The 17,177-nt window shown below is 40.2% G+C and overlaps 1 protein-coding gene across 2 annotated transcripts; it reads left to right on the top strand.

Moving 5' to 3' along the window:
- Nucleotides 1–4,356: 4,356 nt before the first annotated feature.
- LOC147538658 (kinesin-like protein) lies at nt 4,357–16,592 on the top strand. Of its 2 annotated transcripts, none has more exons than XM_086641814.1 (5): nt 4,357–4,871; nt 4,977–5,077; nt 5,866–6,029; nt 6,182–6,295; nt 15,926–16,592. In XM_086641814.1, the coding sequence occupies exons 1-5, from the start codon at nt 4,489–4,491 to the stop codon at nt 16,082–16,084; spliced, it is 921 nt and encodes a 306-aa protein (XP_086497940.1). In that variant the 5' UTR covers nt 4,357–4,488; the 3' UTR covers nt 16,085–16,592. The 2 variants fall into 2 exon arrangements, with proteins under 2 accessions (XP_086497940.1, XP_086497937.1); XM_086641811.1 differs by having other exon boundaries at nt 4,371–4,871; nt 5,866–6,038.
- Nucleotides 16,593–17,177: the final 585 nt, after the last annotated feature.

Raw genomic sequence — 17,177 nt, 5'->3', positions numbered from 1 at the left:
GACCGGAATTTTAATATTCATATAGTTATAACTGTTGTATATCTACCAAGTTTCGTTCGTCACTTTTGTGACCATATAGACCTGTTCGTTCTTTCTTTCTCTAAATGACTAAATCCTGATGGAGCTTTCTTTAATTATAATCTAATGATATGGAGACCCTAAACTAAATATGTAAGATTCAATATCTCATAAATATATAAATTCTTAAAAGACCGAACGGGTCTATATCGTCAAAAAAGTGATAGGATGCACGAACGAAATTTGGTAGATCTCCAACAAAAGAAAAAGCCCAATAAGGATTTAGTCATTTAGAGAAAGAAAGAACGAATGGGTCTATATCGATCGTCACAAAAGTGATAGGATGCACGATCGAAACTTGGTAGATATGCAACAGTGATAACTATATGAGTATTAAAATTCCTGTCAAAATTGGTATCCTCTAAGGATTTAGTCATTTAGAGAAAGAAAGAAGGCCCATTAAGAAAATAAACAAACTATTTTATAGCGGAAGGAGTCTCCCTCAGGGCGTTTAATTTGATTAGTGGCCCCACGAAGGGAAGTCCACCAACAAAACGATTTAGTTTTTTAGATTTTGTTATTTTTAAGTTTTTCGACTTGGGAAACTTGAAGGAGGAAGAAGGTTCGGCAATGGTGAATGTAAAAAAAAGGAGGTCCAATGAGTAAGTTATATCTCATTTACCTAATATCAGTTGTTCGATTTTGATCACATTTCATTACCATCAATTTTTGATTAAAAAATATAATTCATAGAGTAACTTTGTCCACTCAGATGGTTAATTTGATGAAAGCTGCATCGCATAATTGTTTTGTTATGAACAATTTCGTAATTCCTACTCTATAAAGGATAATGGAAAGGTTCCCGGTTAATCTTTACAAAGCAATCCTCAGTTGTAAGGATAAAGGCTGGTCGCTTTTTATATTTCCCTTGAAATCTTAATTTCCTCTGGGGTTGCTCATCTATTAGCAAGACCCTTACGTTTCCAGAGGGCATTTACTTGCTTAACAAAATTCTCCACATCTGTTTTTCTCCCTGATGTCTTGTTGCTTTTCAACGGTCGGCGTAGTTTAAAGTAAAACTGAACATCATTCGTCATTGTTTTTCCAACTATTGTTGGATTGCGCATGTAGAAGTTGAGAAGAATCTCTTCCTCGCCTAGTTGGAAGAAAGCGCGTTTAACATTCTGAAACAGAATTTCAACCAATTTATCCGGCTTGGATGTTGAAAAGAGGAACCCATTTAAATGGGTTGTTAATATACCACCTAGGTTGTCGTCCTTCCCTCTAAAGGTTTGTCGGATACAAAGACTTAATAGTGTAATTGCTGCGTCTTCTTGAGTGACTAGAGACTCTATCGCAGTATCCGACTTCTTTGTAGCAGTCTCTCTAATTCCCTCTTTCGCAGATTCTGTTGGAAATGCGTAGGTAACCTTTTCTATGTCTTTCGAGCAACTTTTAGTTACAACTTTCCGACCTTCTTTTGTTTGGACAATTGTATCAGAATCCTATAGAGTGATTGGTATTGGTAAATCTTTAGTGAATGTTTCCACATCACTGAATCCGAATGTCATATAGAAAATCATTCCTACTTCGAGAACGGTCTCGTTAGTGGCATCCAAAATAATCTCTTAGGCATAGTCTGGAACTAAAATTCATTTTCCAGCAATTGACAACAACTCTTGGAGGAACTCCGGACAATATTTTTCCACAACTTTTAGCGATGCTTTATAAGCATCGTTTGCCTTTTTTCCTCGCTTCAAAGCCTGGATATCGACCTTTGAGCTTTAAGATAATGGTGTATGCCATATACTGCATAGCGTGAGGATCAATGAAGAAGCTTGTCGTAAGATACGCGTTGTAAGTTTCGTATTCACACTGAATTGAACAAACTATACAGTCTCCCAACGAATAACTTAAATTGTGGTCGTTACTCGAATCATCCACTGTTGCATTAGAGAGGGCAGAGTGTGAAACCGGTTTCCCTTTATCCATTACCCTTTGTAGAGTAAGAATTACGAAATCGTTCATAACCAATCAATTAAGCGATGCAACTTTCATCAAATTAACAATCTCAGTGGACAAAGGTACTCTGTAAATTACATTTTTGAACCAAAAATTGATAGTAATGAAATGTGATCAAAATCGAACAACTGATATTAGGTAAATGAGATATAACTTACTTATTGGACCTCATTCTTCTTACTTTCGCCATTGCCGAACCTTCTTCCTCCTTCAAGTTTCCCAAGTTTTGGTCGAAAAACTTACAAAATTACAAAACCTATTTTGATCGGAATTTGAATATTGATAATTGATGCTCTATAAAGGATAATGGAAAGGCTCCCGGTTAATCTTTACAAAGCAATCCTCAGTTGTAAGGATAAAGGTTGGTCGCTTTTTATATTTCCCGTGAAATCCTAATTTCCTCTGCGGTTGCGCAAATCTATTAGCAAGACCCTTACGTTTCCAGAGGGCATTTACTTGCTTAACAAAATTCTCCACTTCTATTTTTCTCCCTGATGTTTTGTTGCTTTTCAAGGGTCGGCGTAGTTTAAAGTAAAACTGAACATCATTTGTCATTGTTTTTCCAACTATTGTTGGATTGCGCATGTAGAAGTGGAGAAGAATCTCCTCCTAAAGCGCGTTTAATATTCTAAAACAGAATTTCGACCCATTTATCTGGCTTGGATGTTAAAAAGCGGAACCCATTTAAATAAGTTGTTAATGTACCACCTAGGTTGTCGTCCTTCCCTCCAAAGGTTGTCGGATACAAAGACTTAATAGTGTAATTGTTGCGTCTTCTTGAGTGACGAGAGACTCTATCGCAGTATCCGACTTTTTTGTAGCAGTCTCTTTGATTCCCTCTTTCGAAAATTCTGTTGGAAATGCGTAGGTAACCTTTTCTATGTCTTTCGAGCACTTTCAGTTACAATTTCCCGACCTTCTTTTGTCAGGACAACTGTATCAGAAACCCATAGAGTGATTGCTATTGGTAAATCTTTAGTGAATGCTTCCACATCACTGAATCCGAATGTCACATAGAAAATCGTTCCTACTTCGAGAACGGTCTCGTTAGTGGCATCCAAAATAATCTCTGAGGCATAGTCTGGACCTAAAATTCCTTTCCAGCATTTGACGGCAACTCTTAGAGGAACCGCGGACAATATTTTTCCACAACTTTTAGCGATGCTTTATAAGCATCGTTTCCCTTTTTCCTCGCTTGAAAGCTCGGATAACGACCCGTTGAGCTTTAAGATAATGATGTATGCCATATACTGCATATCGTGAGGATCAATGAAGAAGCTTGTCGTAAGATACGCGTTGTAAGTTTCGTATTCACACTGAATTGAACAAACTATACAATCTCCCGACGAATAACTTAAATTTTGGTCGTTACTCGAATCATCCACTGTCGCATTAGAGAGGGAAGAGTGTGCCGGTTTCCCTTTATCCATTACCCTTTGTAGAGTAGGAATTACGAAATCGTTCATAACCAATCAATTAAGCGATGCAACTTTCATCAAATTAACAATCTCAGTGGACAAAGGTACTCTGTAAATTACATTTTTGAACCAAAAATTGATAGTAATGAAATGTGATCAAAATCGAACAACTGATATTAGGTAAATGAGATATAACTTACTCATTGGACCTCATTCTTCTTACTTTCGCCATTGCCGAACCTTCTTCCTCCTTCAAGTTTCCCAAGTTTTGGTCGAAAAACTAACAAAATTACAAAACCTAAAAAATTAAGTCGTTTTGTTTGTGGGCCTCCCTTCGTGGGCCCACTAATCAAATCTAATGGCATGAGTGGGCCTCCTTCCACTATAAAATAGTTTGTTTATTTTCTTAGTGGGGTTTCTTTCTTTCTCTAAATGACTAAATCCTGATAGGATACCTATTTTGACCGGAATTTTGATATAGTTATCACTGTTGTATATCTACCAAGTTTCGTTCGTCACTTTTGTGACGATATAGACCCGTCGTTCTTTCTTTCTCTAAATGACTAAATCCCGATGGAGCCCTCCAAATTATTATTTACTTTTATTATCTTTTTTACAAAACATCTACAAGTGTCTTCCAAGTTTTCAAAATATCTTTCTCCAAAAGCTCTCCAAATTTACACTAAAATGGCTACGAATGTCAATTAAACCAACTTGTGTTGAAATATTTGTGATTTCGCATCCCAAACTAATAACAAGGACATTGAGATATTTGAAATGTCTTGAATGAAAAACACAGATATTGAGAGACATTTAAAGTGTCTCGAACGAATAATACAGACATTTCAAGATATTTCAGGACATTTGAAATGTCTGAAACAAATAATCCAGATCTTTCGGGACATTTGAGATGTCCCAGATGAATAACGCAAACATTTTTAGTGTCCCCAACCATCATCTTCTTCATCTTCAGACGCTTCTGAACTTTTGAGTAACAAACTCTAGAGAGAGAGAGAGAGAGAGAGAGAGAATGGCTCAGGCATTAAGGCCTCTGAGAACACAGCATCCAATAACCTGTTCATGCTCAAACTTTCTTCATCTCATCTCACCTTTCTTCCCTATCAAATCTTCTTCCATTTCACCAATACAACACAACCACCACTTACAGCGGCGGCGATACCTCACAACCTTCGTCACTCTTCCTCTCTCTGCCCGACATCATACTTTCCGATCAAAGGGTTTAAGATTAGCTGAATCACATCCATTACAATCAGATTCACAAGGTAACGACAGCGATTCGGATTCAGCTGAGAAGAGAAGCCGAAACGAGAAGAAACGACAAGCTCGTCGAGCTGTAAAATGGGCAATTGAGCTTGCTTCTTTCTCAAACCCTCAGATTAAACAAATACTCAGGTCTCTTCCTTTCTTGTACTAAATAAAAAAAAACCCTCTTTTTCCCCAAATATTTCTTTATCTTTCACTTTTTAAATTTCAACTGAAATTGGGGGAAACTGACAGGGTAGCGGCAACAGAGAAAGAAGTATTTGAGGCTTTGATGTTGGTGAAAAAATTGGGTCCTGAAGTTAAAGAAGGCAAACGAAGGCAATTCAATTATATAGGTTAGTACTACTACTTCATCAAATCTATCTCCATTTATCATTGTTAAGATTCTTCATCCATAATCTATGAAACTTTGATGAAAACTTGTTAAAGGTGGAAACTTTATTGTTATGTTTGGTGTGAGAAAATGAAATGGGATTTCAAGAAATCACAGTTTGAAATGGTATTTCAAGAAATCACAGTTTGAAATGGTATTTCAAGAAATCACAGTTTGAAATGGTATTTCAAGAAATCACAGTTTGAAATGGTATTTGATACACAACGGTAAGTAGTCACATTCTCAGAGGTACAGGATTCCTCTTGAGAGGAGGGGGAATCCCAAACCCCACCTGGGGTGAGCGTGTTTGTGGTGGTTCCCTTTCCCTTGGAATCGTAAATTACAAACACAATCAATCTACACCACTGGCCTAACCAAACAGTAGCAATGTAGCATAAGGATAAGAAGGTATTGCGATTACTAGGAATCACATTGTGGGATTCCCATTCCTCCTAATCATGTTCCTTTCTCGCGCCGGCCAGCCGGGTTTAAGCACCAGTTATTTTGGTATGTAGAGAACTAGTCTAAATGTCTAATGATCACTGTGGAATTCAATCTATAATAAAGATGAACAGAGATTTATAAATTATTTCTCATAGGTTTAGTTGAAGTCTAGCTAGTGTATTTAATTCTCGTACTCCTGTATTTCTGTTATGTGAAGACTCTTTAATCCTCTCAGTCAGATTTGTGTTTCTTCCTTGTCCTAGGTTCTTCTGTCTTACATCCATATTTTATCTTAATGTATGTTAGGAAGTTTGCTACGGGATGTTGAGCCAGAACTGATGGAGGCTTTAATCCAGGCTTCAAAGGATGGTGATAATAATCGACTGGAAGCGTTATCTAGTACAGTGGCATCGGTCATCGGAGAGGACGAGGCAGAGTTGGAAGAAACTGAATCTGACAATGAAGAGGAGGTAAACTATGTAAGTACGCCGACATAGTTTTGTTCAAAGTTCAAACTTAATTTTACATGAATACTCATAACTTAGTGAGAGCTCTTGAGGGTTATATAATGGATATTTTTGCCAAGAAAAACTGATACATTTTTTTCCTTGTGCAAACTCAGGAGTCACATAACTACACTGAATTAGCGACAAGATGGTTAGAAGGCTTTATCAATAAGGATTCAGACATTACGAATGAAGTGTATTCTATTCACAGTGTCGATTTTGATCGTCAGGTAAAACAACTGCCGACTGTCTTAAAAAATAGTTAAGATATTCCTTAGCATCTTTTAATTATTCTCTAACATGACTTACCATGAAAGGCCAATACTACTGTTCCTAGTTTAGTGTTTGATAAATCATCTTATTGCCTAATTGTCAATCGTGGAATGCTGTTACTATACTTATGTTGGATACAGTTGAGTTTATACTTGTACTATGACACTGATAAGACCAGGTTTTTCACGAAAATATTGTATAAATCCAAAATATTATATTACTTTTAACACGAATAAATTTTACTTAACAATTAATATTATGCTCATGGGGATACCCCAACAACTTACGAAAGTGACCCATATCAGACGGTGTCTCTCCTTTTAAGTCCTTTTCTAGTAGATCCGCATCAATGTGAAGGTTTACTTTCATAGTTAACTGAGAAAGTGAATCTCTGAAACTCTTTTACGATTATATGTACTATAGTGACCATGAAGTATCAAATTAAGGGTAGTGCCACATCAGCTGATTTCTTTCCCGGTAATCCATTTGTTGGAAAAACTGGGGTAGATCAATGGAACTGTCGGATAGAAAACAACTGATTCACTGTGTCGTGGTATGGAGGCCACTGCCTTGAAAGTGATTTCGGAGTAACCGGGGTGCTAATTACTTGATTCCGATCACTCCCCAAGGATTGACCACAGCTTACTTCCTCTGTCTGCACTAACAGAGATAGTAATGGAGATAACAGAACTCGAAAGCTTTAACAATCAGAAAGAGGAAGATAGCCGAAATTGAGTTGTGTATTTTCTCTCTTGAGTTCGGCCGGTATATATAGCCTCTGAGAAAACCCTAACCGCCTAGGAAACGTGGTAGAGAAGTTAAGGGAGTGGGAGATAAACTCGGAAACTGATTAACCCTACGAAATCAGTTAGAGATATACTCAAATACTGATTAGGTTAATCCCACCGACTTAGTCAAAATCCGAGTTTGAGTAAAACTACTCTTCGTGGCAAAAGAGTCTTTTCACTATAAGCTCCCAAGCTCCCAAGCTCCCAAGCACCCGAGCACCCAAGCACCCAAGCACCCAAGCACCCAAGCACCCAAGCACCCAAGCACCCGAGCACCCAAGCACCCAAGCACCCAAGCACCCGAGCACCCGAGCACCCGAGCACCCGAGCACCCGAGCACCCGAGCACCCGAGCACCCGAGCACACGGGCACACGGGCACACGGGCACGCGGGCACGCGGGCACACGGGCTCACGGGCTCACGGGCTCACGGGCTCACGGGCTCACGGGCTCACGGGCTCACGGGCTCACGGGCACACGGGCACACGGGCTCACGGGCTCACGGGCTCACGGGCTCACGGGCTCACGGGCTCACGGGCTCACGGGCTCACGGGCTCACGGGCTCACGGGCCACGGCCCAAAGGGCCAAAGGCCCAAAGGCCCATAAGCCCAAATAACCAAAGTGGCCCAAATAGCCCAAATAACCAAAGTGGCCCAAATAGCCCAAATAACCAAAGTGGTCCAAATAGCCCAAATAGCCAAAGAGACCAAATTGGTTAAAAGGCCCAAATGCCTCACATGTGTGCGCGCGCGTGTGGGAGCCTTCTCTACTCCACCATGTGCTTTACAATGAGTTGTCAAGCAACTTATTATAAGGCACATTTAGTTTCACTAGTTGAGAGATGTGGGACATTAATTGTCTAGAGAAAGAGAGCTTTGAATGCCATCTTACATCTAGAGGTGGACCCCACCCATGTGCTAACTAGAAGACAAATTGTCTTGACTAGTAGTGAGTGGGTGAGGCTCACTTGTCAATTAATTATTAGATGGTAATGGGCCCAACCATGGAATCACCCAAATGGGCCCAACTATTGTCTAAACCCAACAATCCCCCACAAGATGGCTATCAAAGACTTCTGACTGCTAAGCTGGAAGTGGGACATGTACTTAAGTGTTCAATATCTTTCGATTTGAATTGACACATAGTGGAGTGAGGCAACAACCAAAAATAAAGCAACCAAGTGAAATTACTCTTGAACTTGGAGATTTCAGGCTGAGACCCCCACAACACATACGATACCCGGTGAGTTCTGCGTTCTCCGCGATTCGTTCATGTTCATTAAATAGGCCCTGAACATACCTTGGGACTGGTGAGGTTTTAAGAAGACTGCTGTCTGTCTTCTATAGAGGGCGGCCTTACACCCTCGGGCTCACTTAGGTGATCTCCTTGAGTCTACCTCATCGCAGGCTCTGACCCCTTACTCGGGTCTTGAAATCATTAAGAACTTTGGAAGTTCATCCTCATCATCATCATCAGCAGCTAAGCACCATATAGTCCGTCTCAATAGGACCACCATTACGGTAATGGATATGTTAGCTATCGGTGTATTCATCAAGTCCGTCTCATTAGAACCACCACAAAGGGCTATGAATACATTAAGAGCCTTAGGCTCATCCTTAGGTCCAACTCTGACCCCTTAATGGAGCTCTGCTAGTCTTTACTCTAGTTGACTCCGCTCCACGTCGCAGGAATGGAAAATCAGCACAGGGGCTTTAGCCCCATTCCTTTAGACGTCTCGAGAACTAGTCTCCTCGTTAAGCCTTTAGTAAGTGGGTCTGCCAGATTCTGTTCTGACCTCACATAATCCAAGGCTATTACACCATTTTTCAGCATATGCTTCACTGCAGCATGCCTTATCCTGATGTGTCTCTTCTTGCCATTGAACACATTGTTCTTTGCAACAGCAATGGCAGCCTGTGAGTCACAATGAAGGGAAATTGGTGTAGTTTCCCTTCCCCACTGTGGTATGTCTCCCAAGAGACTCCTCAACCACTCTGCCTCCTGACTTGCCAGTTCAAGAGCAATAAACTCAGACTCCATAGTGGAACGTGCTATGCATGTCTGTTTGGAAGACTTCCATGACACAGCACCTCCACCCAACACAAAAACATAACCACTAGTTGAACTGACTTCATCATTGTCAGTGACCCAGTTAGCATCACAGTAGCCTTCCAGCACTGCTGGGAACTTTCCATAATGCAGGCCTAGATCAATTGTGCCTCTTAAATACTTAAGCAGGCGATGAAGTGCTCTCCAGTGTTCTTCACTAGGGTTGTGTGTGTATCTACTGAGTCTATTTACTGCGAACGCAATGTCAGGTCTTGTGTGATTCATCAGAAACATCACACTTCCTATGATCTTAGCATACTCGGATTGAGAGACACCTGGTCCTTCATTCTTCACCAGAGTTGTGCTAGGGTCATAGGGAGTTCTCACAGGATTCACATCATAGGAGTTGAACTTTCTCAGTATTTGTTCAACATAATGAGGTTGACTCAGAGAGATGCCATCTAGGGTTCTCTTGATTTTAACCCCTAGTATAACATCTGCCTCTCCTAAGTCCTTCATCTCAAACTTAGATGACAGAAAAGTTTTTACCTCATTCACATCATCTTCATTGGCACCAAAGATGAGCATGTCATCAACATACAGACATATGATGACATATCCAGACGTACACCGTTTAGAATATACACATGAGTCTGAGTTATTCACAGTGAAGTCATTGCTCAACATGGTATCGTCGAATTTCTCATACCATTTCTTGGGTGCCTGTTTTAGACCATAGAGGGACTTCTTCAATCTACATACCTTACTCTCCTGACCATGGATTACGAATCCCTCTGGTTGAGACATGTAAATCTCCTCATCTAGATCTCCATTCAGGAAGGCCGTTTTAACATCCATCTGATGTATTACCAGGTCATGCATGGCAGCCAACGCGATAAGAGACCTAATTGTGGTGATTTTAGTCACTGGGGAGTAGGTATCAAAGTAGTCAAGTCCCTCTCTCTGTGTAAAGCCTCTGATCACCAGTCTGGCTTTATACTTATCTATGGTCCCATCTGGCCTAATCTTTTTCTTAAAGATCCACTTACTGCTAATGGGTTTACACCCTTTAGGTAAGTCGGCCAGCTCCCACGTATGATTAACTAGGATAGAGTCTAGCTCACTTTTTATGGCCTCTTTCCATAAGCTTGCATCTACTGAAGTTATGGCTTCATGATAAGTCTTTGGATCAGTCTCAATCAAGAAACTAGATACAAACTCATCGTTAAGCCAGTCTACATCTTCAGATAGAAAAGCAGTAATGAAGTCGGGACCAAAAGTTTTCTCTATCCTACGTCTCTTACTTTTCCTAAGTCCTGTTCCATCTTCTACACTATCTGTGGTGGAGATAGATGGGAGCATACTGTTAGGCACTCCTTCATGTGTGGGTAAACCAGTAAGTGACGAATCATTCATAGGCATGTTTTCAACAGGTAGTTTCAAAGGAAACTCATGCTCAAAGAATTCAGCATCTCTAGATTCCGTTATTGTTTCATCTTCCAATAACATGAATCTATATGCTGCACTATTTTGAGCATAACCAATAAATACAGAATCAACTGTCTTTGGTCCGACACTGACTTTTCTAAAGTCAGGTATACCCACTTTGGCCAGACACCCCCACACTCTTAGAAATTTCAGGTTAGGTGCATAACCTTTCCATAATTCATAAGGTGTTTTGTCTAGCCCTTTGTGGGGTACTCTGTTGAGTATGTGGCAGGCAGATAAGATCGCCTCCCCCCACAGTTCATCGGGTAATCCTGAGCTTAGAAGCATGGCATTCATCATGTTTTTGAGTGTCCTGTTTTTCCTCTCTGCAACACCATTCTGTTGTGGCGTATAAGGAGCACTAAATTCATGGATGATTCCATGTTTTTCACAGAAGGATTTAAGGGTGTTAGAGTTATACTCTCCTCCCCTGTCAGACCTAAACCTCTTTATTTTTCTGTCTAGTTGGTTTTCTACTTCAGCCTTATAATTCAGAAAAGCTTCTTCAGCTTCATCCTTAGACCTCAAGAGGTAAACTTTCGTGTACCTTGAGTAGTCATCTATGAAGGTAATATAGTATCTCTTACCTCCTCTGCTAGCTAGGTTTCTGAAATCAGCTAAGTCTGAGTGTACTAGTTCTAAAAGTTCTGTCGTTCTAATTGTGACATTCTTAAAGGACAGTTTCGCATGTTTAGCTTCTACACATATGGGACATCTAGTGTGATCATCAAGATCATCTGCACTGATGATTCCATTCTCTTTAAGTTTCTTAATAGAAGCGTAATTAACGTGTCCTAGTCTACCATGCCATAAATTAGAAGACTCAACGATATAAGCAGAACTAGAAGTATTATTAATTTCTGAATCGACGTTCACTACAAAAAGGCCCCCACTCAGATATCCCTTCCCAACAAAGACTCCATTCTTAGAAATTACAATTTTATCAGATTCAAAAACTAATTTTAAACCAGCTTTGTTGAGAAGAGATCCCGAGATCAGATTCCTCCTTAGGGTGGGCACGTAGAGAACATCGTTCAGAGACAGATTCTTTCCAGAGGTGAGTTTCAGAAGAACCTTTCCTTTGCCCACGATTCCAGCTTTTGCAGAGTTGCCCATGTAGACGCTGGATCCATCGTTCATCTCCTCGAAGGTCTGAAACATCTCTCTGTTTGCACACATATGCCTGGAAGCTCCTGTGTCTAGCACCCATTCATGTTTGCTTTCCACCAAACAAGTCTCGGCTACTGCAGCAATGATGTCTTCAGGTTCAGCGATATTCAGTACAGCAACGTTTGAGCGTTGGTCCTTCCTCTGGTTGCACTGGTATGCTTTGTGTCCTGATTTTCCACAGACATAGCAGAGACCTTTCGATTTCTGGATCTTCGAGTTAGACTTGACTCCTCCAGTCTTACTCTTTCCAGACTTCTTTTTCTTCTTATTAGTTTTGGACCTGTCTTTGTTTCCAGAGGGAACAGATTCAACTAAATTAGCAGAAGGGGAATTCAAAGAGAGGTTAGCAAACTTATCCTTGAGGCGATTTGCCTCTTCAGTCCTCATGTGACTGATCAACTCCTGAAGGGACATGTCCTTCTTCTTGTGCTTCAGATGGTTTCTGTAGTCACTCCAGGATTGAGGAAACTTTTCCAGCAGAACATTGGCTTGAAGGATTTCACACATCTTCATGCCTTCAGCAAGTATTTCAGCAACCAGGTTCTCATAGACATGAACCTGCTCCATGATGGAAGAGTCATCGTTGATTTGGAACTGTAACCACTTTCCCACGATGTACTTCTTCCTTCCAGCATCGTCAGCTCCGTATTTCTTTTGAAGGGTATCCCAGATATCCTTAGCAGATTTGTAGTTGACAAACAAGTCGAATAACTTGTTGTCCATATGATTCAGCAGATGTCCTCGAACGATTTTGTTGTCTTTCTGTTTTTTGACAACATCACCGTTCGAAGTAGAAGACCTATCCTTAACAGGGGTAATGTCGATGTCGATTGAAGAACCAGTAGATAAATCCTCGAACAGAATATAATCAACTTCGAGTTGTTCGAAGAAGATAAGTAGCTTCTGTGACCACCTCTTGTAGTTAGTTCCATCAAGAGGGATCATCTTTGACATATCAGGTAGGGTTTTGAGATTAACAGCAGCCATTGATCAGAAAATCACTTTCAAATTGTTGGAAAAACTGGGGTAGATCAATGGAACTGTCGGATAGAAAACAACTGATTCACTGTGTCGTGGTATGGAGGCCACTGCCTTGAAAGTGATTTCGGAGTAACCGGGGTGCTAATTACTTGATTCCGATCACTCCCCAAGGATTGACCACAGCTTACTTCCTCTGTCTGCACTAACAGAGATAGTAATGGAGATAACAGAACTCGAAAGCTTTAACAATCAGAAAGAGGAAGATAGCCGAAATTGAGTTGTGTATTTTCTCTCTTGAGTTCGGCCGGTATATATAGCCTCTGAGAAAACCCTAACCGCCTAGGAAACGTGGTAGAGAAGTTAAGGGAGTGGGAGATAAACTCGGAAACTGATTAACCCTACGAAATCAGTTAGAGATATACTCAAATACTGATTAGGTTAATCCCACCGACTTAGTCAAAATCCGAGTTTGAGTAAAACTACTCTTCGTGGCAAAAGAGTCTTTTCACTATAAGCTCCCAAGCTCCCAAGCTCCCAAGCACCCGAGCACCCAAGCACCCAAGCACCCAAGCACCCAAGCACCCGAGCACCCAAGCACCCAAGCACCCAAGCACCCGAGCACCCGAGCACCCGAGCACCCGAGCACCCGAGCACCCGAGCACCCGAGCACACGGGCACACGGGCACACGGGCACACGGGCACGCGGGCACACGGGCACACGGGCTCACGGGCTCACGGGCTCACGGGCTCACGGGCTCACGGGCTCACGGGCTCACGGGCTCACGGGCTCACGGGCTCACGGGCTCACGGGCTCACGGGCTCACGGGCTCACGGGCTCACGGGCTCACGGGCTCACGGGCTCACGGGCTCACGGGCTCACGGGCTCACGGGCTCACGGGCTCACGGGCTCACGGGCCACGGCCCAAAGGGCCAAAGGCCCAAAGGCCCATAAGCCCAAATAACCAAAGTGGCCCAAATAGCCCAAATAACCAAAGTGGCCCAAATAGCCCAAATAACCAAAGTGGTCCAAATAGCCCAAATAGCCAAAGAGACCAAATTGGTTAAAAGGCCCAAATGCCTCACATGTGTGCGCGCGCGTGTGGGAGCCTTCTCTACTCCACCATGTGCTTTACAATGAGTTGTCAAGCAACTTATTATAAGGCACATTTAGTTTCACTAGTTGAGAGATGTGGGACATTAATTGTCTAGAGAAAGAGAGCTTTGAATGCCATCTTACATCTAGAGGTGGACCCCACCCATGTGCTAACTAGAAGACAAATTGTCTTGACTAGTAGTGAGTGGGTGAGGCTCACTTGTCAATTAATTATTAGATGGTAATGGGCCCAACCATGGAATCACCCAAATGGGCCCAACTATTGTCTAAACCCAACACCATTTTCCCAGTGTCAAGTAACTTTGTTTCACTACTCATATATGGGTAATTTCTTGATTGTCATGTAAGTGATTTCCTTATTCTCACAAAAATGTCATCGTAGGCTAAGCCGCAAAGTAAGTACTTGGTAAGTGAGTTGTCAAACCAGTCCCGGCCCTGAGTTTTTGGTGGCCCGAAGCGAAATCTAAAATTGGGGCCTTCTATATTATACACAAATTAAAATTTCCTCTAAAATTCTCCGAATCTAAGGTCGACCCTAAGCCCATCCTATGAAAATATAATTAAAAACTTAACATCTTTCCCATTATCCAAACTTCGTTCGAAAATGCATATATAACATCATTCCCGTTAATTAATCAATAGTTTGCCTGCGAGACATGGTTCACCTTGTGTGATGCTAAAATGGGATAGGAGATATTTGGTCCATCTTTTTTTTTTTTCCCCCACCCTTTGGTTTAAGCATGAAAAGTTTAGGGATTTGTTCAATGACTTGAAGCAAAGAAGTAATTTTAGTTCCAAAATTACCTTGATTATATGGTCGCAAGAGCTATCGCTACATAACATAATTTAAAGTACGTGTCTACAAAATCTCATATTAGATCGCATGTAGATGTCTCCTAACAATAATGGTCATTTAAGTTCATGGAAGGCAAAATAAAATTTATCTAATTCAGATGACAAATACATTGTGTATATAACATTGTTTTACGCTTTATACTGTCGGAGAAAAGATCAAATTGTTTTTTTGCTACCGGCCACCACATTCTGAACTTCCTATTATGAGAAGAATTTGATTTGTTCTAAATAAATTTTAGTATCTAGGAGGGTTGAAAATACCCTAGCTTATTGGCAACTCTAATTAGAAATAACTAAAAACATAAAAAAATATTAGAAACAATCCAAAAAATAAAACTTAAATTAATTTTGTTTTAACAACAAGACGAAAATTAATAAAATAGAATTCAAATTATCACATCCTTATTACATTATAACAATAAAAGTAATGAACATTAATGAAATAACTTAGTAGTGAGGTAAAAAAAAAGAGTTAAGTATCTGCTAAACGATTATTTCTTTTGTATCGACTCTACAATATAATATAATACTAACTAATATTATAAGTTTGTAGCAAAAAAATCTAATATTGTAATATATAATAATATAAATAAACACGTCCTACATATTAAATGCGGAGAAGTGGTGATGGAGTTAGAAAGAGTGGATGAGTGGTTTATCGGTGGATTGGACAACGGATGATTGTGACCTTTCGGGGTAGATCTTGTTGGTATCTTTCACGGTGGTGGGTTGTTGATAAAAATTTGGGGAGAAGAGGTATGGAACTAAAGGATTGGGAGCCTAACACTTGTTTTAAATTGTGGCCCCTCTCATCATGTTCTAAAGTTTTTGGGGGCCCTTAAAGTCTATCTATAAGAGTTATAGCATGTGGGGGCCTTTAAAATCGGTTACTAAAATGTGGCCCCTATCAGGTGGTGGCCCAAAGCGAGGCTTTGCCTGCCTTGGGCCCAGGGCCGGGCCTGTGTCAAACTCGAAGTGTCTTTGAAGGGTCTGCTAGTTCATGTCTTGCTGAACTTATCCCAAAGCTTAGTTTGATGTTTGCATATAAAATGTTAGGTTTTAGTTTTAATGGTTGTTGATCCAGTATTCCGCAGTTCCTTTTTCTTTACCAACAATGTTTCTTGATGATGTCCACTTAACAGGAACTACGAAAACTTGTTCGGAATTTACATTCAAATCAAGAAAGAAGTCTTACGAGTGAAAATAAAGATACAAATGACAAGGCGTTGGTGGGTGCAAAGAAATCACTCCGACATTTCCTTCTTTCTCTGGCAAAACAGATGCCAAGTGAGCAATTCTGATAGGAAAAATGAAAAGGAAGGACATCAGTAGATGATTCCCAAGGAGCAAGTTAAGGTTGAAGGGGAATAATCCGGTTGTTGCCCATTGAAAGTCACATTGAATCCCATTATTCACTTTTGATGCTCAAAGAACATAAGGTATGAAATCTAACTTTAGAAAATAATAAATAATTTATGGTCTTATCGAACTCGATGAAGGTATGCATTAGTAGACCTATCTGTCTAATATTGGCAAATGTAATTTCAGCATTTACAACACTAGAGTGATATAAATTAGTAGAAAAATTGACCTGGAAAAGCCTATGCAGGGAAAAGGAAAGTATATTTTATCTTTGGTCATGGTAATAGATGATTATTTTTGTAGGAAGGAATATTATAATGGTTTATTCTGTAATATTTTCTGTGTTATCTCACGCGATCTTCGTTATTAGAGTTGTGTACTCTGTGATGGTAGATTCACCTTTGACTACTCATAATTTAGAATCATATTTCAACTGTTGTGATCAAATTAGACCATCTTTATCACTTCACCTGCACTCCTTGCTGCTTTGAATTGGTACTTTGATAGCTTGGGCTTAACCAAAACACTGGCTACCCTACCTCTTCAAAAAGGTGGATTAATGCCAAAATCAGTTTCTTTTCACGCATTTGAATTTTTTTTTTTGTTTTGGATTCCAACTTCCAAATGTGAAGATAAAAAGGTATAATTGTGGGAGATTTGCTGTTTTGACCCCCTTTCCGATAATTAAGTTGTTGTTTGGACCCTCTTATTCCAGAGTTGCACTTCGGAGTCTCTTTAGATGGAATATTTCGAGAATATTCTATCTGTAAAGTTATACTCCCTCCGTCCCATTTTGTTTGGTTGTTATTCTTTATATTGATGTCCCAAAATGTTTGATCAGTTTTCTTTTATAACATTCATTCAAATATTAAAATGATGACACTTCCAAAACTACCCTTTAATTTCAATACCAATAAAAGGTTCTAATTGGTTCTACACTTCTACCAATGTTATATTTAATGAAATACTCTAAATTAAATGAGGGTAGTTTAGGAAAGTGTTTCTTTTTTGTCAACAATAAATAAGGTCTCC

Source organism: Eschscholzia californica, unplaced genomic scaffold (genome assembly GCF_041429995.1).
Source record: "Eschscholzia californica isolate CP2 unplaced genomic scaffold, dmEscCali1.0.p SCAF_5, whole genome shotgun sequence".
In the NCBI taxonomy this organism is placed as follows: Eukaryota; Viridiplantae; Streptophyta; class Magnoliopsida; order Ranunculales; family Papaveraceae; genus Eschscholzia; species Eschscholzia californica.
The sequence above is the reverse complement of the archived record's forward strand: the minus strand, read 5'-3'. Positions and strand labels throughout refer to the sequence as shown.